Source organism: Macaca nemestrina, chromosome 1, assembly GCF_043159975.1.
Source record: "Macaca nemestrina isolate mMacNem1 chromosome 1, mMacNem.hap1, whole genome shotgun sequence".
Lineage (NCBI taxonomy): Eukaryota > Metazoa > Chordata > Mammalia > Primates > Cercopithecidae > Macaca > Macaca nemestrina.
In genome coordinates this window covers 191,161,179-191,187,758 of record NC_092125.1, presented here as the reverse complement: position 1 = coordinate 191,187,758, position 26,580 = coordinate 191,161,179, and the positions used below count along the sequence as shown (strand labels likewise).

The window sequence follows — 26,580 nt, the reverse complement described above, 5'->3', positions numbered from 1 at the left end:
CTATTCTGGGTCCTTTGTGGTTTCATATAAATTTTAGGATAATTTTTTCTGTTTCTGTGAAGAATGTCGTTGGTATTTTGGTAGGGATTGCATTGAATCTGTAGATTGCTTTTGGTAATACGGACATTTTAACAATATCGATTCTTCCAATCCAAGAATATGGAATATCTTTCTACTCTTTGGTGTCCTTCAATTTCTTTCATTAGTGTTTTATAGTTTTCAGTATAGAGATCTTTCACTTTGTTGGTTAAGCTAATTCGTAGGTATTTAATTTTATGTCTGGCTATTGTAAATGGAACCGCTTTTTAATTTCTTTTTCAGAATGTTCCCTGTTGGCATATAAAAATGCTACTGATTTTTGTATGTTGATTTTGTATTCTGCAACTTTACTGAATTTATTTATGAGTTCTAGTACTTCTTTAGTGGAGTCTTTAGGTTTTTCCAAATATAAAATTATATCATCTGCAAACAAGAATAATTTGACTTCTTCTTTTGCAATTTGGATGTCCTTTCTTCTTTGTCTGATTGCTTGAGCTAGGACTTTCAGTACTATGTTGAATAACGATGGTGAAAGTGCACGTCCTTGTCGAGTTCCAGATCTTCGAGGAAAGTCTTTAATTTTTCCCAAATTCAGTATGATACAAGCTGTAGATCTGTCATATTTGGCTTTTATTATTCTGAGGTATGTTTCTTCTGTCCCCAGTTTCTTGAGAGTTTTTATCATGAAGGGATGTTGAATTTTATCAAATGCTTTTCCAGCATCAATTGAAATCATCATATGGTTTTTGTCCTGTTGATATGATGTATCACATCATTTGTCCTTCTGTTGATACAATGTATCATGTTGACTGATTTGTGTATGTTGAACCATCCTTGCTTCCCAGGGATAACTCCCACATGGTGATCTTTTTAATGTATTGTTGAATTCCGTTTGCTAGGTTTTTCATTTGTTTGTTTTGAGACAGGGTCTCACCCTGTCACCCAGACTGGAGTGCAATGGTGTGATCTTGGCTCACTGCAAACTCCACCTCCCAGGCCCAAGCGATCCTCCCACCTCAGCCTCCTGAGTAGCTGAGACCACAGGCATACACCATGATGCCCAACTTTTTGTAGAGATGGAGTCTTGCTATGTTATCGAAGCTGGTCTCAAACTCCTGAGGTCAAGCTATCTTCCTGCCTCAGCCTTCCAAAGTGTTGGGATTACAGATGAGCCCACCACACACAGCTGGTTTGCTACTATTTTGTTAAGGATTTTTGTATCAATATTCATCAGTGATACTGGCCGGCAGTTTTCTTTTTTGTATGTGTCTTTGTCTGGTTTTGGTATTAGGATAATACTGGCCTTGTAGAATGAGTTTGGAAATATTTCTTTCTCCTCTATTTTTCAAAATAGTTTGAGTAGGATTGGTATTATTTCTTTAAATGTTTGGTAGAATCAGCAGTGAAACCATTGGGTTCTGGCCTTTCTTTACTGGGGGACTTTTTTTTATGGCTTTTATCTCATTATTTGTTATTGGTCTGTTCAGGTTTTAGATTTCTTCATGGTTCAATCTTTGTTATGTTGTATGTGTTTAGGAGTTTGTTCATTTCTTCTAGGTTTTCCAATTTACTGAATTTAGTTGCTCATAATAGCCACTAATGATCCTTTGAATTTCTGTGGTATTAGCTGTAATATCTCATTTTTTGTCCCGGATTTTATTTATTTGGATCTTCTCTTTTTCTTAGCCTGCTAAAGGTTTGTTGGTTTTGTTTAACTTAAAAAAAAAAAAAAAAAAAAAAACTTTTTGTTTCATTGATCTTTTGTATTGTTTTCTTCATTTCAATTACATTTATTTCTGCTCTGATCTTTATGATTTCTTTTCTTCTACTAATTTGGGATTTCATTTGCTCTTGTTTCTCTAGTTCTTTAAGGTGCATCATTAAATTGCTTATTCGCAGTTTTTTTTTTTTTTTAGGTAGGCACTTACAGCTATAAACTTACTGCTTTTGCTGTATCCTATAGGTTTTGGTATGTTGTGTTTCCATTATCATTCGATTCAAGAAATTTTTCAATTTCCTTCTTAGTTTTTTCATTGACCCACTGGTCATTCAGGAGCATATTGTTTAATTTCCATGTATTTGTATAGTTTCCAAAATTCCTCTTGTTATTTATTTCTAGTTTTATTCTATTGTGGTCAGAAAAGATGCTTGATATTATTTCAGTTTTTTAAATGTTTTAATACTTGTTTTGTGACCTGATGGTTTATCTTTGAGAATGATACATATACTGAGGAGAAGAAGGTGTATTCTACAGCCATTGGATGACATGTTCTGTAAATATCTATTAGGTCTATTTGGTCTATAATGCAGATTATATCCAATATTTCTTTGTTGACTTTCTGTCTGGAAAATCTGTCCAATGCTGAAAGTGAGGTGTTGAAGTCTCCCCCTATTATTGTATTGGGATCTGTCTCTCTCATTAGCTCTAATAATACTCACTTTATATATCTGGATGCTCCAGTGTTGGGTGTATATATGTATTTACAATTGTTATATCCTCTTGCTAAATTGACCCCTTTATTATTATATAATGACCTTTTTGTCTCTTCTTACAGTTTTTGTTTTGAAATCTATTTTGTCTGATATAAGTATAGCTACTTCTGCTCCCTTTTGGTTTCCATTGGCATGGAATATCTTTTTCCATCCCTTTGTTTCCAGTCTATTTGTATCTTTATAGATAAAATGTCCTTCTTGTAGAAAATGGATCATTGGGTCTTGTTTTTTAATCTATTCAGCCAGTGTATGTCTTTTGATTGGAAGGTTTAGTCTATTTACATTCAATGTTATGATTGATAAGTAAGGAATTAATACTCCTGGTGTTTTCTTATTTGTTTTCTGGTTTTCTGTAGCCTTCTCTTCCTTCTTCCTTTCCTTCCTGTCTTTCTTTTAGTGAAGGTGATTTTCTCTGTGATATGATTTATTTCTTACTTTTTATTTTTTGTATACATGTTGTATTTTTTTTGGTTTGAGGTTACTATGAGGCTTGTAAATACTATCTGATATGATTTCGCTGTGTCCGCAGCCAAATGTCAACTTGAACTTTATCCCCCAGAATTCCCACATTTTGTGTGAGAGACCCAAGGGGAGGTAATTGAATCATGGGGGCCAGTCTTTACCGTGCTATTCTTGTGATAGTGAATAAGGCTCATGAGATCTGATGTGTTTATCAGGGGTTGCCACTTTTGCTTCTTCCCCATTTTCTCTTGCCACTGCCATGTAAGAAGTCCCTTTCACTCCCGTCATTATTCTGAGGCCTCCCCAGCCATGTGGAACTGTAATTCCAACTAAACCTCTTTTTGTTCCCAGTTTTGGGTATGTCTTTATCAGCAGTGTGAAAACGAACTAATACAGTAAATTGGTACCAGTAGAGTGGGGCATTGCTGAAAAGATACCAAAAAATGTGGAAGCGACTTTGGAAGTGGGTAACAGGCAGAGGTTGGAACAATTTGGATGACTCAGAAGAAGACAGGAAAATGTGGGAAAGTTTGGAACCTCCTACAGACTTGTTGAATGGCTTTGACAAAAAATGCTGATAGTGATATGAACAATAAGGTCCAGGGTGAGATGGTCTCATACGGAGATGAGAAACTTGTTGGGAACTGGAGCAAAAGTGATTCTTGTTATGTTTTGGCAAAGAGACCAGCACCATTTTGCCCCTGCCCTAGAGATTTGTGGAACTTTGAACTTGAGAGAGATGATTTAGGGTATCTTGTGGAAGAAACTTCTAAGCAGCAAAGCATTCAAAAGGTGACTTGGGTGCTGTTAAAAGCATTTCATTTTTAAAGGAAAACGGAGCACAAAAATTCAGAAAATTTGCAGCCTAATGATGCAATAGAAAAGAAAAACCTGGGAGGCTGAGGCAGGAGAATCGGTGGAACCCAGGAGATGCAGGTTGCAGTGAGCTGAGATTGCGCCACTGCACTCCAGTCTGACAACAGAGCGAGACTCCATCTCAAAAAAAAAAAAAAAGAAAAACCCATTTTTGAGGAGAAATTTAAGCTGGCTGCAGAAATGTGCATAAGTAGCAAGAAGCCTAATGTTAATCCCCAAGATCATGGGGAAAATGTCTCCAGGCCACGTCAGAGACCTTCACAGCAGACCCTTCCATCACAGGCCCAGAGGCCCAGGAGGAAAAAGTGGTTTCATGGGCTGGTCCCAGGGTCCCCATACTATGTGCAGCCTAGGGACTTGGTACCCTGTGTCCCAGCCACTCCAGCTGTGGCTGAAAGGGGCCAACATAGTACTCGGGCTGTAGCTTCAGAAGGCAGAAGCTTCAAGCCTTGACAGCTTCCATGTGGTGTTGAGCCTGTGGGTGCACAGAAGTCAAGAATTCAGGTTTGGGAACCTCCACCTAGATTTCAGAAAATGTATGGAAATGCCTGGATGCCTAGGCAAAAGTTTGCTGCAGGGGTAGGAACCTCTGCTAGGGTAGTGTGGAAGGGAAATACGGGGGTTGGAGCCCCCACACAGAGTCCCTATTGGGGTACTGCCTAGTGGGGCTGTGAGAAGAGGGCCACAATCCTCCAGAACCCGGAATTGTTGATCCACTGGCAGTTTGCACCATATGCCTGGAAAAGCCGCAGACACTCAATGCCAGCCCATAAAAGCAGCCAGGAGGGAGGCTATGCCCTGCAAAGTCACAGGGATGGAACTGCCCAAGACCATGGAAACCCACTTTTGCAACAGTTTGACCTGGATGTGAGACCTGGAGTCACAGGAGATCATTTTGGAGCTTTAAAATTGACTGCCTCACTGGATTTCAGACTTGCATGGGCCCTGTAACCCCTTCGTTTTAGCCAATTTCTCCCATTTGGAATGCTGTATTTACCCAATACCTGTACCCCCATTGTATCTAGCGAGTAATAAGCTTGCTTTTGATTTTACAGGCTCATAGGCGGAAGGGACTTGCCTTGTTTCCTATGACACTTTGGACTGTGGACTTTTGGATTAATGCTGAAATGAGTGAAGACTTTTAGGGACTGTTGGCAAGGCATGATTGGTTTTGAAATGTCAGGACATGAGATTTTGAGGGGCCAGGGTGGAATGATATGGTTTGGCTGTGTCCCCACCCAAATCTCATCTTGAATTTTATCCCAAAATTCCCACATGTTGTGGGAAGGACCTGGGGGAGGTAATTGAATCGTGGGGGCCGGTATTTCCCATACTATTCTCGTGATAGTGACTAAGTCTCATGAGATCTGATGGGTTTATCAGAGGTTGCCATTTTTGCTTCTTCCCCATTTTCTCTTGCCACTGCCATGTAAGAAGTACTTTTCACTTCCTGCCATGATTCTGAGGCCTCCCCAGCTGTGTGGAACTATAAGTCCAATTAAACCTCTTTTGGTTCCCAGTTTTGGGTATGTATTCATCAGCAGCTTGAAAGCGAACTAATACACTATCTTATTGCTCATTATTTTAACGTGATTACAACTTAACATGGTTTGTATAAACAAAGAAGGAAAAAGAAAACTAATACTCTATACCTTAACTTCATCCCTCCACTTCTAAACTTTTAGTTGTTTCTATTTATATCTTATTGTACTGTCTATGTCTTGAAAATTGTTGTAGTCATTATTTTTTATTGCTTTATTGGTTAGTCTTTCTGCTTAAGAGTAGTTTACACACCACAGTTACAATGTTATATTTTGTGGTTTTCTATTTACTATTACCAGTGAGTCTTATACCTTCAGATGATTTCTTATTAGTCATTAACGTGCTCTGCTTTCTGACTGAAGCACTCCCTTTAGCATTTCTTGTAGGACAGAGCCAGTGTTGATGAAATCCCTCAGCTTTTGTTTGTCTGGGAAAGTATTTATTTCCCCTTCATGCCCCTTCATGCTTGAAGGATATTTTCACTGGATATACTATTCTAGGGTAAAAGTTTTTTCCTTCAGCACTTTAAATATGTCATGCCACTCTCTCATGGCCTGTAAGGCTTCCACTGAAAAGTCTGCTGCCCGACATATTGGAGTTCCATTGTATGTAATTTGTTTCTTTTCTCTTGCTGCTTTTAGGATCCTTTATTTTTGACCTTTGGGAGTTTGATTACTAAATGCCTTGAGGTAATCTTTGGGTTAAATCTTCTTGTTGTTCTATAACCTTCTTGTACTTGGATATTGATATCTTTCTCTAGGTTTGGGAAGTTCTCTGTTATTATCCCCTTGAATAAACTTCCTACTCCTATTTCTTTTTCTTTTTCCTTTTTTTTTTTTTTTTTTTTTGAGATGAAGTCTCACTCTGTCACCCAGGCTGGAGTGCAGTGGCATGATCTTGGCTCACTGCAACCTCTGCCTCCCAGGTTCAAGAGATTCTTCTGCCTCAGCCTCCCAAGTAGCTGGGACTATAGGCATGTGCCACCCCACCCAGCTAATTTTTGTATTTTTAGTAAAGATGGGGTTTTGCCATATTGGCCAGGCTGGTCTTGAACTCCTGACCTTGTGATCCACCAGCCTCAGCCTCCCAAAGTGCTGGGATTACGGGCGTGAGTCACTGCACAGGCCCCTATGTCTTTTTCTATCCCCTCTTTAAGGCCAATAACTCTTAGATACGCCCCCCCACTTTTTTTTTTTTTTTTTTTGTGAGACGAAGTCTGGCTCTGTTGCCCAAGCTGAAGTGCAGTGCTGCAATCTCAGCTCACTGCAACCTCTAGCTCCTGGGTTCAAGCGATTCTCCTGCCTCAGCCTCCCAAGTAGCTGGGATTACAGGCATGTACCACCACACTCAGCTAATTTTTGTATTTTTAGTAGAGATGGGGTTTCACCATCTTGGCCAGGCTGGTCCTGAATGCCTGACCTCAGGTGATCTGCCCACCTTGGCCTCCGAAACTGTTGGGATTACAGGCGTGAGCTACCGTGCCTGGCTAGATTTGCCCTTTTGAGGCTATTTTCCAAATCCTGTAGGTGTGCTTCATTCTTTTTTATTCCTTTTGTCTTTTGTCTCCTCTGCCTTTGTATTTACTTTTCTTTTCTTTTTCTTTTCTTTTTTTTTTCCAGATGGAGTCTCTCTCTGTTGCCCAGGTTGGAGTGCAGTGGCATGAACTCAGCTCACTGCAACCTCTGCCTCCCAGGTTCAAGCAATTCTCTTGCCTCAACCTCCTGAGTAGCTGGAATTCTAGGTGCATGCCACCACACCTGGCTAATTTTTGTATTTTTAGTAGAGACAGGGTTTTTGCCATGTTGGCCAGGCTGGTCTTGAACTCCTGACCTCAGGTGATCTGCCTGCCTCGGCCTCCCAAAGTACTGGGATTACAGGTGTGAGCCACCGCACCTGGCCCTGTGTATTTTCAAATAGTCTGTCTTCAAGTTTACTGATTCTGCTTGATCAATTCTGCTATTAAATGACTCTAATGCATTCTGCAGTATGCCTATTGCATTTTTCAGCTCCAGAATTTCCTCTTCTTTTTAATTATTTCAATCTCTGTTAAATTTATCTGATAAAATTCTGAATTCATTCTCTGTATTATCTTTAATTTCTTTCAGTTTCTTCAAAACAGCTATTCTGAATTTTCTGTCTGAAAGGTCACGTATCTGTTTCTCCAGGATAGGTCCCTGGTGCCTTGTTTAGTTCATTTGGTGAGGTCATGTTTTCCTGGAAGGTCTTGATACTTATAGATGTTCATCTGTGTCTGGGCATTGAAGAGTTAGATACTTATTATAGTCTTTGCAGTCTGGGCTTATTTGTACCCATCCTTCTTGGGAAGACCTTCCAGATATTCAAAAGTACTTGGGTGTTGTCATCTAAGCTCTACCTGCTTTAGGAGATTCCCCAAGCCCAGTAAGTTCTTGCAAATTGGTAGAGGTACTGCCTTAATGGTCTTGGAAAAGATCTGGACGAATTCCCTGGATTACTAGGCAGAGACTCTTGTTCTCTTCCCTTACTTTCTCCCAGACAAATGGACTCTCTATGTTCTGAGCCGCTTGGAAGTGGGGGTGGCATGACACAAGCACGCTTATGGCCACCACTAGGACTGTGTTGGGTCATACCTGAAGCCAGCACAGCACTGGGTCTCTCCCAAGTCCTGCTGTAACCACTCCCTGGCTACCACCTATGACCGCTCAAGTCCCTGGGCTCCACAATCAGCAGATGCAAAGCCAGCAAGGCCTGTGTCCTTCCTTTCAGGGCAGCAAGTTCCCCCATGCCCCAGGCAGGTCCAGTGGTGCCATCTGGGAGCCAGGGACTAGAATAAAAAAACCTGAGAAGTCCACCTGGTGTTCTGTTGTATTGTGGCTGAGCTGGTACTCAAACCCAAAAATGCAGTCCTTTCCACTCTTTCTTCCCATTTCCAAAGGTAGAGGAGCCTCACCTCATGGCCACTACAATCACAGGTCCATGGGGAGTACTGCCAGACTACCACCAATGTTCCCTTAAGGCCCAGTGTCTCTTAAGTCAGCTTGTGGTGAATGCTGCCTGACTTGGCACTCACCCTTCAGGATCGTGGGCTCCCTTCTGGCCCGGGGCATATACAAAAATGCTGCTTAAGAGCCAAGTCCTGGAGTCATAGACCCAAGAGCCTTCCTGGTGCTCTACCCTACTGTGGCAAAGCTGATACCTATGCTGTCAGACTAAGTCCCCTTTAATTTTCCCTCCACTTTTCTCAAGCAGGAGTTTCACCCTGTAGCCACCACAGCTGGGAATGTGCTGTCATCTGAATCCAGCAAGTCTCAGAGTCTCACCCAAGGCCCTTGATATAGTATCTGGGTATTGCTGCTGGTTATTCAGGGCCCAAGGGCTCGTCAATTAGCAGACGATGAATCTTGCCGGGACTGGGTCCTTCCCTTCAAGGGAGCAGGCTTCCTTATGGCTTAGGGTATGTCTAGAAATGCTGTCCAAGAGCTAGGGCCTAGAAAGGGGGCCTCATTACTCTGCCCTATCCTGCTGTGGTTGAGCTGGGTGTGGTGGCACACGCTTATAATCCCAGCTATTCAGGAGGCTGAGGCAGGAGAATTGCTTGAACCTGGGAGGTGGAGGTTGCAGTGAGCCAAGATCATGTCACTGTACTCTAACCTGGGCGATAGAGTGAGACTCTATCTTAAAATAAGTAAATAAGGCTGGGCGCAGTGGCTCACGCCTGTAATCCCAGCACTTTCGGAGGCCGAGGAGGGCAGATCATCTGAGGTCAGGAGTTCACCACCAGCCTCAACATGGAGAAACCCTGTCTCTACTAACAATACAAAATTAGCCAGGTGTGGTGGTGCACACCTGTAATCCCAGCTACTTGGGAGGCTAAGGCAGGAGAATTACTTGAACCTGGGAGGCGGAGGTTGCGGTGAGCCAAGATCGTGCCATTGCACTCTGCCTGGGCAACAAGAGCAAAACTCCATCTCAAAAAAAAAAAAAAAAGTAAATAAATAAATAGCATGAGCTATACATTGATTGGCAATACATTGTTCTGTTTTTTTCAGAGACAGTCTTGCTCTGTTGCTCAGGCTGGAATGCAGTACACAATCTCAGCTCACTGCAACCTTTGCCTCCCAGGTTCAAGCAATTCTGGTGCTTCAATCTCCTGAGATGCTGGGATTACAGATGTGCGTCACCACGCCCAGCTAATTTTTATATTTTTAGTAGAGATGTGGTTTTGCCGTGTTGGCCAGGCTGGTCTTGAACTCCTGACCTCAAGTGATCTGCCCGCTTCTGCCTCCCAAAGTGCTGGGATTACAGGTGTAAGCCAACACGCCTGGCCAGCTATACATTATTATTTGTATCACAAATTTCAAGAACAGAAAATAACAAGTGAGGCAGCTAGTCAGAAACAAAATGACTTTAAAACAGTCACCCCCAAGCAAATTCATTACCTGAATGGGGGCAGGTAATGACTGAAGTTCTATACTCGTGTCTTTGGGCCTGATGAATTTTGCATACTTCACATAGCTCAGACTGCTCTGAGTTATTTTTCTTTTCTCAGCATGATTGATTAAATCCTTGGCCACTGGTGATTCAACTCAACCTTCATCCTCTCCCCTCCCTGAATGATAAGGGTTTGGGCCTGGAAGCCCCAACTCTCTAATCCTGCCTTAGTATCCTGGAGCTCTCTAAGGGCCTCCAGACACCAGTCATCTCATCAACATACAAAAGACACTTATTACTCCAGAGAAGATTCCAAGAACTTAAGAGGGTTTTTTTGGTGTGTGTGTGTGTGTGTGTGTGTGTGTGTGTGTGTGTGTGTGTGTGTGTGTGTGTGTTTTCACCAGAAAACTGGGAGGGAGACCAAATATATCTTTGTCAATATCACAGCCTCCCAGGACAGACTCCGTGTCTCATATCTGTAATCTTAGCACTTTGGGAAGCCGAGGTGGGAGAATCATTTGAGGCTAGGAGTTCCAGAGCAGCCTGGGCAACATAGCGAGACCTTGTGTCTACTAAAAATTGTTTTAAAAGTTAACTGAGCATAGTTGTGTTAGGCAGTTCTCATGCTGCTAATGAAGACATACCCAAGACTGGGCAATTTATAATGGAAAGACGTTTAATTGACTCACAGTTCAGCATTGCTGAGAAGGCCTCAGGAAATTTACAATCATGGCACAAGGGGAAGAAAACATGTCCTTCTTCACATGGCGGCAGCAAGGAGAGGTGCTGAGCAAAAGGGGGAAAACCCCTTACAAAACCATCAGATCTCATGAGAACTCACTCACTATCAATAGAACAGTATGGAGGCAACCACCCCCATGATTCAATTACCTCCCACCAGGTATCACCTCCTGCTCATGATACATGGGGATTATGGGAACTACAAGATAAGATTTCGGTGAGGAGATAGCCAAACCATATCAATAGTGATGCACACCTGTAGTCCCAGCTACTCAGGAGGCTGAGGTGGGAAGATCACTTGAGCTGGGGAGATCAAGGCTGCACAGCAAGACTGTCTCAAAAAAAAAAAAAAAAAAATTTACAGCCTTCCAGGGCAAAGGGACATTTGGCAATGTCTGGAGACCGTTTTAGTTGTTACCACTGTAGGAGGTGCTACTGGCATCTGGTGGGTGGGGGCCAGTGATGCTACTAAGCATTCTGTAGTGCACATTATAGCCTCTACAACAAATATTTATCAGGCCTAAAATGTGAACAGTACAGAGGCTGGTTTAGAGTTACTTGGTGTAATCACATCTAGTAGGTTCAAAGTGAAGCTTCTCCATAATTTTAAAGAACAACATTCTTTTTGTTTGTATCACAGTCATACTCCAAGAGGTTTGGCTAGTGGTAGTATGGATGCTTTAATCTACTTTGTTGTTTACTCTGATTAGATGTTATAGTAGCTTGAAATGGTAACTTAGATTTTTGTTTGTTTGGTTTTTTAAACAGCTTTATTGCAATATAATTCAAATATTATACAATTCACTCATTTAAAGTGTATAGTTCAATGGCTTTTGTCCATGTTTTGATTGTTACCACAATCAACATTAGAACATTTTATTATCCTAAAAGAAACCCCATGCTCTTTAGCTATCACCCTATCCCCAATTCCCTCCCCACCACCAGACTAGGCAACCACTCATCTACTTCCTTTCTCTCTAAATTTGCCTATTACTGACAATTCATATAAATGGAATCATACAATATTTGGTCTGTTGTGCCTGGCTTGTTTTACTTAGAATAATACTTTCCAGGTTCATGGTAGCATGTATCAGTACTTCCTTTCTTTTTATGACATTGTATGGATATACTCTATTTGGTTTTTTTGTTTGTTTGTTTGTTTTTTGAGATGGAGTTTCCCTCTGTTGCCCAGGCTGGAGTGCAGTGGCGTGATCTCGGCTCACTGCAACCTCCGCCTCCTGGGTTCAAGTGATTCTCCTGCCTCAGCCTCCTGAATACAGGTGCCCACCACCACACCTAGCTAATTTTTGTATTTTTAGTAGAGATGGGGTTTCATCACGTTGGCCAGGCTGGTCTTGAACTCCTGACCTCAAGTGATCCACTTGCCTTGGCCTCCCAAAGTGCTGGGATTACAGGTGTGAGCCACCATGCCTGCCTAGATATACTCTATTTGTTTATCCACTCATCAGTTGATGGCAATCTGGGTGGTTTCCACCTTTTGGCTGTTATGGATAATGCTGCTATGAACATTTGTGTGTAAGTTTTTGTGTGGACATATGTTTTCATTTATCTTGAATATATATACCTAGGTAGAATTGTTGGGTCAAATGGCAACTCTAGGCCAGGTGTGGTGGCTCACACCTGTAATCCCAGCACTTTGGGAGGCCGAGGCAGGCAGATCACAAGGTCAGGAGATCGAGACCATCCTGGCTAACACGGTGAAACCCCCTCTCTACTAAAAATATAAAAAATTAGCCATGCGTGATAGTGGGCGCCTGTAGTCGCAGCTACTAGAGAAGCTGAGGCAGGAGAATGGCATGAACCCGGGAGGCAGAGCTTGCAGTGAGCTGAGATTGCGCCACTGCACTCCAGCCTGGGCAACAGAGCGAGACTCCATCTCAAAAAAAAAAAAAAAAAAAAAATGGCAACTCTATGTTTAACCATTTGAGGAATTGCCAGGCTATTTTCCAAAGACACTATACTATTTTTGTTCCTGCCTGCAGTGTATAAGGGTTCCAATTTCTTTGCATCCTTGCCAGCACTTGTTATTATCTGTCATTTTTTTCTAGCCATCCTAGTGTGTGTGAAGGGGTATCTCATTGTGCTTTTGATCTTCATTTCCTTAATAGCTAGTAATGTTAAGCATCTTTTCATGTGCTTATTGGCCATAACTCAGATGTATCTAAGAATCAGAGTCTTGAACAGTGACCTACATGGAACTGGCTTTTAGAAGTCCAGACTTGCTGGGTGGCTTATGCCTGTAATCCCAACACTTTGGGAGGCTGAGGCAGGAGGATAGCTTGAGACAGAGTTTAAGACCTGCCTGGGCAACATGTGAAACACCCATCTCTACAAAAAATAAAAAAGAATTAGCCAAGTGTGGTGGTGTGCACTACTTGGGATGCTGAGGTGGGAGGATTGCTTGAGCTCAGGAGGTCAAGGATGTAGTGAGCCATGATTATACCACTGCACTCCAGCCTGGGTGACAGAGTGAGACCCTGTGTCAAAAAAAGAAGAAGAGGTCCAGACTCAATGCAAGGACTGAGAACAGGCCCAGTTATCTGGAAATTAGATAAAATTGAAGTTAGTAGATCACTGTCCAAGATACAGCCAAGAACGAGGAACGTTTAAGTTAATGACTGAATTGGTGGAACAGGAGTCAGAATTTAGATGTCAGGGATCAGAAATCAAGGAGTTTCCTAAATTAAACTCAGATGCTGAAGTTATACCACAACCATCAGCACAAGACCAAGGTAGTCCAGGCGCAGTGGCTCACGCCTGTAATCCCAGCACTTTGGGAGGCCAAGGCGGGCAGATCACCTGAGGTTGGGAGTTCGAGATCAGCCTGACCAACATGGAGAAACCCCATCTCTACTAAAAATACAAAAAATTAGCTGGGCATGGTGGTGCATGCCTGTAATTCCAGCTACTCGGGAGGCTGAGGCAGGAGAATCACTTGAACCCGGGAGGCGGAGGTTGCAGTGAGCCGAGATTGTGCCACTGCACTCCAGCCTGGGCAACAGAGCAAGACTCCGTCTAAAAAAAAAAGAAGAAAAAACAAAAAAGACCAAGATAAGCCAAATACTTGAGTCCACAGTCCACAGCAGTAGTTAAAGCTGGTGTTATGTAGGGAGTTATCCTTGGCCCACTCCCTGAAATGGAGGGCAGGAAGATGTGAGGCAGGGTAAGTATCTACATCCAGTGCCAGGCCCCTGACTTAAGCAAGAAGAGGAAACCCAAGAAAGGTGCATGTTGAGGAGGCAAAAGAAATTTTAACTGTGTTCAGATGTGTCTAAACTCAAATTTACTTTTACAGAAACTATAATGAGAAACATCAGCAACACAAAATCAAGCTTCAAAAAGTCAAGTATCGTTTAACGAATGAAGTAGAACTACGAGATAAGAGAATTAACGAATTTGAAGATGAAATTGGAATCCTGCAACATAAAATAGAAAAGGTGAGGAAAAAATAAAAGGTGAAGAGCTCACTGGTGATTCCCATGGTCAACCATTTGGAGAAAGCCCTTTCGTTTTAAAAATTATTTGTGACCCCTTCGTAGTCCTTGTTTTCATTTCTTTTCTTTGCACCATCTTTCAATGAGTAATTCTTTAAGCCCTGACCAAAAGTACATAAGACTTCTAGTGCTGCTAAACGGAACTGAATACTGAAAATACTCTGTACTGCCAACTTATGATCAGTGTCTTGCCTTCAGATGGAAATGCCTTTTCTTGAACACCCCTGAGCACAGACTCCCAAACCACTCTCAGTAACTCATTTCTGCTTTGTGGAGCCCTCATTTTGCCTCAGACTTCAGTGTCAGTTTTAAATGGCAGTGAAAATAGGTGATCCTTACTCCTGTATCAGTCCTTGCCCTCAAGCTTTTTTCTAAATGTCCATGGTTTATTTATGTTTGTCTTACTGCCCTTGTGACTTAGTGGGGTATGAATAAGAAGGAAATGGGGCAAATGAATAGAATCAAATGCAGAATGGTTGTGGGATTATTAAACTACATAATTTCAAGATGGAGAGTAACTGACTAGGCCAGTAAGGTTTTCCCTTCTTGGGATCACTAGCCCTTTCAGAATTTTGAGAACTCTGTCATCACTCCTAAAATATTAATTTCCACATTCAACAAATTTTTATACCACCACTATGTGCCAAGGATACCATAACCATTAATGTAATTTCAGTGATTCCTTCAACTATCCTGGGACTCTAGGTCAAGAATTCCCAGCCTATACACAATAAAGCATTTTTGGAGTATAACAGGTGGGTCACAAATACTGCATTCTTAGTTTTAAAAAAATTGGCTGGGTGCAATGGTCCATGCCTGTAATTCCAACACTTTGGGAGGCCAAGGCGGGAGGATTGCTTGAGGCCAGGAGTTCAAGGTTACAGTGAGCTATAATTGTGCTTATAAATAGCCACTGCACTCCAGCCTGGGCAACATAGAGAGGCTCTGTGTCTAACAAAAATAAAAAATCCTCTTGATACTCTAAACTATAGTGAAAGAAGAAAAATAAGTTGGATGTTTGCAGTCCTCCTTTTTTGCCGTTACTTTGTCAAACTTTTAGAGACTGAGATCCAGCTTAGAACTAGGAAAAGACGATGGAAAGTGTATAAGAAAAAGTAGCAATCCATTTTAGTAGTACCCATGGGCAAAAAAAAAAAAAAGAAGAAGACGACGACCCTGGGCATGGTGGCTTGCACCTGTAATCCTAGCACTTTGGGAGGCCAAGGTGAGCGGATCACCTGAGGTCAGGAGTTCGAGACCAGCCTGGCCAACATGGTGAAACCCCATCTCTACTGAAAATACAAAAAAATTAGCCAGGTATGGTGGTACAAGCCTGTAATTCCAGCTACTCAGGAAGCTGAGGCAGGAGAATCTCTTGAACCCAAGAGGCGGAGGTTGCAGTGAGCCGAGATCATGTGATTGCACTCCAGCCTGGGGGACAAGAACAAAACTCCGTCTCAAATAAATAAATAAATAAATAAATAAATAAATAAATAAATAAATAAAGAAGAAGAGAAAGAAAGGGAAAAAAAGTAGCAACCCTAGTTCATGGATCCATCAGACATATCATCAGCCTCTTTCTGTATTATCAGTTCTTTTTCATACTTTTGCATTTTGCTTCTAGGCTGGAAAAATAGTCTTCTCCTTTCAACAGGCATGCTCGCTTTCTTCCTGACTATACTGGATTGAATAGTGTCCCCTCAAATTCATGTCCTAGAACCTCAGAATGTGACCTTATATAGAAATAGGGTCTTTGCAGATATACTTAGTTAAGATGAGATTATCCTGGATTAGGGTGAATCATAAATCTAAGATGATTGCTGTCCTTACAGGAAGAGGGGAAAACACACAGACAGACACAGACAGGGGAAGAATGCCTCATGATGATGAAGTCGGAGACTGGAATGATACAGCTACAAGCCAAGAAATAGCAAGGGTTGCTGGCAACCACAAGAAGCTAGGAGAAAGGCATGCAACACAATCTCTCTTGGAGCCCCCATGAGTAATTAACCCTGACAACAATGTAATTTCAGATTTCTACCACTCAGAACTATGAGAAAATGTTATGGCAGCCCTAGGAAACTAATGCACCTACCCAAAGAACCACGGGTCTTCATAAAATATGCTGGAGCTCCCAAATAAGCAGAGGCTGAGAGAATAATTAGATCTTTTGCTCACTGCCATTGAAGGGTACTGTGGGCTTTGGCCTTAGATAGACTTGCATTCAAATTATAGCCCTGCCTGTAAGCTTGGACAAGTCTCTGTGTATCACTCTTCTTGTCTGTAAAATGAGGGAAATAATCCCTTCCCTACATACACCAGTCTTCTGTGAATATTAAAACATAAAATTTCTAAAGTGGCACTTGGCACATATAAATTTTTCGTAGATGTTATTTTCCTTTTTTTGGTATATAATTTCTTAAAGGGCCAGGTGCAGTGGCTCACGCCTGCAATCCCAACTACTTGGGAGGCTGAGGCAGGAGAATTGCTTGAACCAGGGAGGTGGAGGTTGCAGTGAGCCAAGATTGCACCACTGCACTCCGGCCTAGGTGACAAGAGTGAAACTTCGTCTCAAAAAAAAAAAAAAAAAAATCTCTTAGAAGCATGTTAATTGGTGGACTCATTGTTCACATGAGAAATTGTTTTTTTTTTTTTTTTTTTTTTTTTTGAGACGGAGTCTCGCTCTGTCTCCCAGGCTGGAGTGCAGTGGCCGGATCTCAGCTCACTGCAAGCTCCGCCTCCCGGGTTCAGGCCATTCTCCTGACTCAGCCTCCCGAGTAGCTGGGACTACAGGCGGCCGCCACCTCGCCCGGCTAGTTTTTTTTTTTTGTATTTTTTTAGTAGAGAAATTGTTAACCAAATTAGAACTATTTAGCCTAGAGAAGACTGATGTTAGAGCTTTTAATGCCACAGTGGTACAAACCTAGGAATTCTTATTTTATGTATTTTAGGGCCTGAGGACCAGAGCACTGAGCATAAAAATGCCAGATTTGCCTTCTAAGTCTCCAAAAAGTAATGCCACTTATTTTGGCTTCATTCCTTCAGCTTTTTCTTTATATAATGAGTCAGTTGAGATTTCTTTTGTGACCACTCAAACTACACTTTCCCATTTTATCTTATTATCACAGCATGTGTCTGGAATTTTTGTTTGTTTTAAAAAATACAGTATTTCCCAAGGACAAGCTGTCAGTCACCTTCCTCATGCAGTACACTTTTTAATCCAGTTAAAGCTGTCTAGGATTTATCTGTGAGATGATTGCTTCTATTCTCAATCCCTACCAATACATTATTAACTCAATGTCTTTAAATTATAGCAGGTGAGACTACCATTAGATATTGCAGGGTCTCTGAGACGGACTTTAAAATCTGGAATAGTTTTTCCAGAACATCATCTAATCTACATCCTATAGGTCTTTAACAATAGATGGCTGGCCAGGCGTGGTGGCTCATGCCTGTAATTCTAGCCCTTTGGGAGGCTGAGGTGGGTGGATCACCTGAGGTTAGGAGTTCGAGACCAGCCTGGCCAACATGGCAAAACCCTATTTTTACTAAAAGTACAAAAATTAGCTGGGCATGGTGGTGGGCACCTATAATCTCAGCTACTCAGGAGGCTGAGGCAGGAGAATTGCTTGAACCCAGGGGGCAGAGGTTGCAGTGAGCCAAGATTACACCACTGCACTCCAGCCTGGGTGAAAGGGTGAAACTCTCTAAAATTAATAATAACAATAGATGACCAGTCTTTTCTGAATGACCTACATTAGTATCTTATTTAAAAGAAACATGTAGGTTGAGTACAGTGTCTCATGCCTGTAATCCCAGTCCTCTGGGAGGCTGAAGCAGGAGGATAGTTTGAGGCTAGGAGTTTGAGACCAGCCTGAGCGACAGAGCAAGACCCTGTTTCTACTATTTTATTTTTTACGTTAAAAAAATTTTTTTGAGACAGAGTCTCGTTCTGTCACCCAGGCTAGAGTGCAATGGTGCGATCCTAGCTCACTGCGGCCTTGAACTCCACATGTGGCTTTCGTGTGTGTGTATGTGGAGACGGGGTCTCACCATGTTGACCAGGCTGGTCTCGAACTCCTGGGCTCAAGCAATCCTCCCACTTTAGCCTCCCAGAGTGCTGGGATTACAGGTGTGAGCCATGGCACCCGGCATCTGACTCTACAAAAAATTTAAAAATTAGCCAGCTGTGGTGGTTCATGCCTGTAGTCCTAGCTGCTCAGGAGACTGAGGCACATGATCGCTTGAGCCCAGGAGTGTGAGGTTACCATGAGCCATGATTGTACCACTGCACTCCAGTCTGGATGACAGAGCTAGACCTTGTCTATAAAAACAAACAAACAAACAAAAAAACCACAGTCAGACACAGTGGCCCACACCTGTAATCCCAAACCTTTGGGAGGCCAAGGCAGGCAGATCACTTATGGTCAGAAGTTCAAGATCAGCCTGACCAACATGGCGAAACCCTGTCTCTACTAAAAATATGAAAATTAGCTGGGTATGGTGGTGGATGCCTGTAATCCCAGCTACTCAGGAGACTGAGGCTGAACCTGGCAGGCAGAGGTTGTAGTGAGCCGAGATTGTGCCACTGCACTCCAGCCCGGGTGACAAAGGAAGACTCCATGTCAAAACAAAACAAAACAAAACAAAAAACATGATCTCACTACTTTCAGGGTCATGAAAAAGAAGAAAAAAAAAATACATGACATAGGCCGGGCGCGGTAGCTCACGCCTGTAATCCCAGCACTTTGGGAGGTCAAGGCGGGAGGATCACGAGGTCAGGAGATAGAGACCATCCTGGCTAACACGGTGAAACCCCGTCTCTACTAAAAATACAAAAAAATTAGCTGGGCGTGGTGGCAGGCGCCTGTAGTCCCAGCTACTTGGGAGGCTGAGGCAGTAGAATGGCGTGAACCTGGAAGGTGGAGCTTGCCAAGATAGCACCACTGCACTCCAGCCTGGGTGATAGAGTGAGACTCCATCTCAAAGAAAAAAAAAAAAATTTTATATATATATGACATGAAATAACCTCTCAAAAACTGGAAAACTATTTAGCTACAATGAATGACAATGTCAGCAAACAGGTAGAAACAGACTAGGGGACAGGAGAAAAAAAAGTAAATAAGGGAAAATTTCTGCTAGATTTAGAAACAGGCTTATGCTCTTAAATTTATCATTCTCCTGCTGTGGTAATTAGGAGACTTTCTAATCCCTAGGAGAAGGCAATACAGGACCAGATCACTGCCCAAAATGATACCCTGCTTCTAGAAAAAAGGAAACTTCAGGAGCAAGTCATAGAGCAAGAACAGTTGATCCACAGCAACAAATGGACGATATCTTCCATCCAGAGCAGGTAGGTGCCATCCTGCCTGGAGCCAATGAACTCCACAACAGGATGTTTCTCCCTCAACAAAGAGATGGTTCTAGAGGCTGTCCTTTGAGTTTGCAGCCTACCCTATAACTCTCGCTCTGCTGTCTGCTGTTTTCAGCAGATCATACAAGTGGCAGAAATTGTTAAATCAAAGAGAAAAATATAATGGAGGAGGCTGGTTGGCTATTTAGATAGGCTGTTTCATAATGTCATTGCCTCACTGAGGACTTGGCTGTGTGCATTCTGGCCTGTCATTTTGTGTGTGTTGATCCACATTTTTATTATTCAATACCTATGGAATCAAGGTAGAATAAGAGAGAATTAGGCTCACAGAAGTAACTTAAATTCATGGAATCCACAGGATACCAGTGTATTAATTTTTAATGAGAAATATTATAAGCAGAAAATAAGTTACATTTCAGCCAGCCTGAGCATTCTCTTCTTCATAGGAGACTTTAATTATAATCAAAGAGAGTGGGTTGATGTTAACAAATAATGTCACCAATAATAATTGGAATGATTAAGATTTGTCTGAGCAATTACTATATGCTAGCTCTCTCATTCATTTAATCCTAACACCAATCCCAGGAGAGAGGCACTATTAGCCTTATTTTACAGATAGGAAGCCAAGGTCTAGAGAGGTGAGGGAACTCACCCAGCCCAGTCAGTGACAGAGCAGCATGTGGACCTCAGCAGCCTGGCCCTAGACCATAGCACCATAGTCTGGGGAGAGGACTGCCAAGCAGACTGGAATGTTCTTGTCCACTCCTTTGGGCACACATCTCTGGGCAGGCTTGGAGAATCTCTGATGATCTTTTACTCTCTGTGTCTCCCTTTTAGATGTCCCATATAAATCACTGCTCTTCTCAAACTGTCATAGCTTCTGACAGTCAGGATCTAACACAATTAACTCATTACCTTTGCATTAACATGAATAATCTTTCTACCTTGCCCTACTGATGACACAATCACCTGGATTGGACTTGAATGTTTTCCTTAGAGTAAGTTTCTTCCAAGGAGTATTTCGTCATTTTACAGATAAGGAAACGGAGGCTCAGATTTGTCACAACAGTTTATATTTCATCAGGTTGCTACGCATATTAAATGAGCTAATACATGAAAAGTTTTAAGTGCTTATGGTGTGGGTAGGTTACATTGCATAAAGTACATGGCAAGTACTTGAAACTTGGTTGCTGCTACTGCTACTACTATTTCTACTTCACAAGAAATCAGAAGCAGATCAGTATGAGAACAGAACCAGATATAAGCTATGTAGCTACAATATTTGAAGGGATACAGAGCCTCTCTTGTTTCATTCCCATCCCTAAATGGGATCATATCCTTCCTTAAATTTTTTAAGGGCTAGAATTAATACTCTTGTACATGTATTTAATAACCATGTACAGCCCAAAATCTTATTAACTTTTACTTCGTGTATTAGGGTTCTCTTAGAGGGACAGAACAGGAGATATATATATATATATATACACACACACACACACACTCCCATATGTGTGTGTGTATATATATGTATGTATGTATATGTAAAGGAGACTGTGTGTGTGTATATACATATATATATATAAAAAGAGGAGTTTATTAAGTATTAACTTACATGATCACAAGGTCCACAATATGCTGTCTGCAAGCTGAGGAGCAAGGAGAGCCAGTCTGAGTCCCTAAACTGAAGAACTCAGAGTCCTGTGTTCGAGGGCGGGAGGCATCCAGCATGGGAGAAAGATGTAAACTGGGAGGCGAGGCCTGTCTCTCTTTTTCACGTTTTTCTGCCTGCTTTATATTCGCTGGAAGCTGATTAGATTAAGGGTGAATCTGCCTTTCCCAGCCCACTGACTCAAATGTTAATCTCTTTTGGTGACACCCTCACAGACACACCCAGGATAATACTTTGTATCCCTCAATCCAATTAAGTTGACACTCAGTATTAATATCACACTTGGTCTTGGAATATGGTGGGAATTATTCTGTCAAAACTTGCTTCTAAAATCTGGACAGTGGTCTAAGATCCAGAGCCAGTGGGAATGTAGTTTTGGGTTTTTAGTAATGATACAGAAATTTCTAATCATGCCACTGATTTATGCCATTCTTAGGGTACTTTACATGGATAAAGAAAATAAGCAATTACAGGAAAATAGTCTTCGTCTCACACAGCAGATTGGCTTCTTAGAGCGAATTATAAGGAGCATCCATATTCGCAGAGGAGAGGTAAGATGTGTGCTTCCTATTGGGCCTGCCTTTAATGTGAAGTTCGGGTTGCTACGGCTGCTGTGCTGTCTTTTCCCTTCATCTTTATATAGTTGTAGCTGGGCTCTTGGCCTCATGGTAGGCTGTGGCAAAGAGGCTCTTGGCTGCACATCAGGATAGCAGACCTTTAGACTGCTCTTGAACAGCCAGATTTTAGTAAACTATTTCCACCTGTGTAATCTCCAAGAAATTTGTATATGCCTCATAGCTTCTTCCTTAATACACTGTATTGTCATTGCCCTTTTTCTTCTCTATCTGATTAACTCAGCAGTGAGTTCCCGGAGGGCAAGGAGTGTATCTCATATATTACTGTATCTATGGACAGGTACTCCATAAATATTTGAGAATGAATAAATATTCAGTGTTTTAACATATGTGCCTCATTCTCAACAGCCCTGTTTGCCATGTATGATTCTAGCCCCATATGAAAGATGAGCAAATCTGAGGCTCAGCGAAGTAATGTGAAGTTTCCTATGGCAAAAGAGTCAAGCCTAAAGAGAGCATCTGAGTGAAAGAAAAGCAATTATGTTCCAAAAGTCCAAGCAGACAAGTAGCCAAATACAGAGAGATGCAGAAAATAGTACATGTTCAGATCAGGTCCATAGTCTGTCTGGTAAGCAAGTCAGCAAGAGGGACTTCAATGAACAGAATCATATTCTGAAACCAAGATGGAGGCTGATTACTTTCTTCTCTGGTTTATATCACCTACTAGATGTTTCTTCCCAAGATACTGGACAGTAGATCCTGCTTGTTGGTCATTGTTGCTACAAGACTTATTTGGTCTCAGAGAGGTGATTATTTCCAAGCTATATGAGTGGGTTTTTGGGTTTTTTTCCAATTTTGTCAAAAGTAGAACTGCCAAGTAGTGTGTCTTGATATCCAGTAATTTATGTCTTTCCTTGAGCTACAACTGTTTTCAATTGTCTAGTCATTCATTCTTTTACTTATTCATTCAGCAAATACTTACCATTTCCAGGAAATAGCCTAGGTTCTAAGAATACAAAGATAGTCCCTGTTTTCAGAGGCCTTTGGTCTAGTAGAGAAGGACAGACACATTTGTAAATAAGTCCTATAGTATCACAAGTGCTGAGTTAGAAGACTTAATGGAGTATGTCTGGGACCAATAGCTTTGAGATGTATATTGTTACCCTTGAATCAAGATAAGGGTCACATGGGTCAGAACTATAGCACATCAAACTCAATATTCCATATGTGTCAAAGGTACTAACTTCTAACATCTTGATACCTATTGGAATAACTCCAAAATTGTTTTTAAACTTAGAATCTTAAGGAGTTTCCTGTTCCAAAATGGTGGCATAGAGGCAAGCTGGCTTCTCTCCCCGCAACAAAGAAACGGAAAGAAATATACAGCACTGAGGTCTGCACCTGCAACAATGCAGAACTCCAGCATGAGGATGAGTCAGTTCCCAAGGCCACTGAGAAGTGGAAACACTCTGAGCAGATGGTAGGAGAATCGAACTTCCGCATCCACAATGCCCTTCCCCTCAATCTGCCAGGCACCCACTGTTTGGAAAATCTCTCAACTTATGGTTTCTACGCTGGAAAAAGTAAAACTGAAGTAGTCAGATTCCCCACTTTCTTGGGTTTCCTAGCCAGAAACCAGTCCTTGTCTTAACCCGCGGGTAGTATCACAACTTCCTGAACGCAGAAATACCCCTGAAGACAGACATATCCCTGAAATATCCCTGAAACAGAGGAGGTGGGACTCTGCTCTGTAACTCAGCCAAAGAAGACATAAGAGTGGCTGTAGGAGCTATGTCCCCCAGGTCTCCTGGGCATGAACCCCTAGACAGCCTTCCCTCACTGCCAGGATAATCCGTTTGGGACCTCCCCTATTTGGGACAGGCAGTGCTCTGACCATTTACTAGAGCCAAGGTGAACCTGAGCTTAAGGTGCCACCTAGAGCCAAAAAGGAGGCAGGGATCTAGCATTAAAGATTTGGCTGGGTGCGATGGTTCATGCCTGTAATCCACTTTGGAAGGCTGAAGCGGGTGGATCACCTGAGGTCAGGAGTTTGAGACTAGCCTGGCCAACATGGTGAAACCCTGTCTCTACTAAAAATACAAAAAAATTAGCTGGGCGTGGTGGTATGTGCCTATAATCCCAGTTACTCAGGAGGCTGAGGCAGGAGAATCACTTGAACCTGGGAGGCAGAGGTTGCAGTGAGCCAAGACTGAGCCACTGCACTCCAGCCTGGGTGAAAGAGGGAGACTCCATCTCAAAAAAATAAATAAATAAAATCAATACAAAAAAATAAAATTCACCAAGTAGCTGAATGGATAAAGAAATAAAACCCAACTATATGCTGCCCTCAAGAAACCCATCTCACCTATAATGACACAGAGAGTGAAAAGGAGTGGAAAAAGATATTCCATGCAACTGGAAACCAAAGAAAAGCAGGAATAGCTATAGTCATATCAGATGAAATAGACTACAAATCAAAGACTAAAAACCTATATAATGATAAAGGGCCAATTCAGCAAGTGAATATAACAATTATAAATATCTATGCATCCAACACCAGAACTCCCAAATATATAAGGCTAACATTAATAGATCTAAAGTGAGAGATGGACTGCAATACAGTATTCGTGGGGACTTTAACACCCAACTCTCCATAATGGACAGATCATCCTAACAGTAAATCAACAAACAGTGGAGTTAAACTACACACTAGACGTACTAGATCTAACTGACACTTATGGAACATACCCACTGCTGCAGAATACACATTCTTTTCATCAGCACATAGAACATTTTTCAGAATAGACCATATCTTAGACCACAAAACAAGTATGAATTTAAAAAATAGAAATTGTGTCAAGTATCTTCTTTGAACACAGTGAAATGAAACTAGTAAACAATAACAGGAAAAACCTTGGAAACTACACAAGCACATGGAAATAAAACAACATACTCTCAAATGACCAATAGGTTAATTAAGAAATTAAGATGGCACTCCAGCCTGGGCGACAGAGCAAGACTCCGTCTCAAAAAAAAAAAAAAAAGAGAAATTAAGATGGAAAATTTAAAATATCTTGAAACAAATGGAAATGGGAATACAAAATCTATGGGATATGATAAAAGTCATATTAAGAGGGAAGTTTTTTGTTGTTGTTTGTTTGTTTGTTTGTTTTTAGACGGAGTTTCACTCTTGTTGCCCAGGTTGGAGTGCAATGGTGCGATCTCAGCTCACTGCAACCTCCACCTCCTGGGTTCAAGTGATTCTCCTGCCTCAGCCTCCCGAGTAGCTGGGATTACGGGCATGCACCACCATGCCCGGCTAATTTTGTATTTTTAGTAGAGACAGGGTTTCTCCATGTTGGTCAGGCTGGTCTCAAACTCCCGACCTCAGGTGATCCGCCCACCAAAGCCTCCCAAAGTGCTGGGATTACAGGCCTGAGCCATCATGCCTGACCTTAAGAGGGAAGTTTATAATAATAAACACCTATATCGAAAAAGTGGAAAGACTTCAAACAAACAACCTAAAGATGCACCTCAAGAAATGAGAAAAGCAAAAACAAACCAAACCCAAAATTGATACAAGGAAAGCAATAATAAACATTAGAGCAGGCTGGGCGCAGTGGCTCACACCTGTAGTCCCAGCACTTTGGGAGGCCAAGGTGGGTGGATCACGAGGCCAGGATATTGAGACCATTCTGGCCAACACAGTGAAATCCCATCTCTACTAAAAATACAAAAGAATTAGCTGGATGTGGTGGCACGCACCTGTAATCCTAGCTACTCGGGAGGCTGAGGCAGCAGAATCACTTGAACTTGGGAGGTGGAGTTTGCAGTGAGCCGAGATCACACCACTGCACTCCAGCCTGGGTGACAGAGCAAGACTGTCTCAAAACAAAACAAACAAACAAAAAGATTAGAGCAGAAATAAATGAAATTGAGATTAAAAGAACAATACATAAAATCAATGAAACAAAAAGTTGGGGTTTTTTTTTTTTAAGATAAACAAAATCAACACATCTTTAGCTAGACTAACTAAGAAAAAAAAGAGAGAAGACCCAAATAAATAAATCAGAAATGAAAAAGGAGAATAACAACTGAGATCTCAGAAATACAAAGAATCATTAGAGACTATTATGAATAACTATATGCCAACAAATAGGAAAACCTAGAAGAAATGGATAAATTTCTAGAAACATACAACCTACCAAGATTGAACCATGAAGAAATAGAAAACCTCAACAAACCAATAATGAATCATGAGATCAAAGCCATAATAAAAAGTCTCCCATCAAAGAAGAGATCAGAACCTACTGGATTCACTCCTGAAGTCCACCAAATATTTAAAGAATGAATACCAATCTTACTCAAACTCTTCAAAAAAAATAAAGAGGAGGGAATACTAACAAACTCATTAAGTGAGGCCAGCATTACTCAGATGCCAAAACCAGGCAAGAATATAAAAAGATCGTTCACCATGATCAAGTGAGATTTGGCCCAGGAATATAAGGATGGCTCAACATATGCAAATCAATAAACATGATACCCCACATTAATATAATAAAGGACAAAAACCATATGATCATCTTATTACATACAGAAAAAGCATTTGACAAAATTCAAATCCTTTCATGATAAAAACTCTCAAAAGTTTAGGTTTAGAAGAAATATACCTCAATACAATAAAGGCCATGTATGACAAGCCCACAGCTAACATTATACTCAATGGTGAAAAGTTGGAAGCTTTTTCTCAAAGATCAGGAACAAGACAAGGATGCCCACGCTTACCACTTCTATTTCATATGTACTGGAAATCTTTGCCAGAGCAATTAGGCAAGAGAAAGAAATAAAAGGCATCCAAATAGGAAAGGAAACAGTGAAATTGTG

At 41.5% G+C, this 26,580-nt stretch overlaps 1 protein-coding gene across 23 annotated transcripts in view; it reads left to right on the top strand.

Moving 5' to 3' along the window:
• The window catches only part of LOC105494842 (coiled-coil domain containing 30), a 196,325-nt gene that overhangs the window by 159,939 nt on the left and 9,806 nt on the right, over positions 1-26,580 (top strand). For 20 of the 23 annotated variants that reach the window (XM_071094870.1, XM_071094867.1, XM_071094863.1 and 17 more), the window contains 4 exons: positions 13,880-14,021; positions 19,295-19,431; positions 21,558-21,672; positions 22,994-23,176. In XM_071094870.1, coding sequence (XP_070950971.1) covers positions 13,880-14,021; positions 19,295-19,431; positions 21,558-21,672; positions 22,994-23,176 — 577 coding nt within the window. Of the gene's footprint in view, positions 1-13,879; positions 14,022-15,910; positions 16,102-19,294; positions 19,432-21,557; positions 21,673-22,423; positions 22,503-22,993; positions 23,178-26,580 lie in introns of those variants that run through there. The other 3 variants (XM_071094894.1, XR_011622195.1, XM_071094907.1) reach the window with 3 other exon arrangements.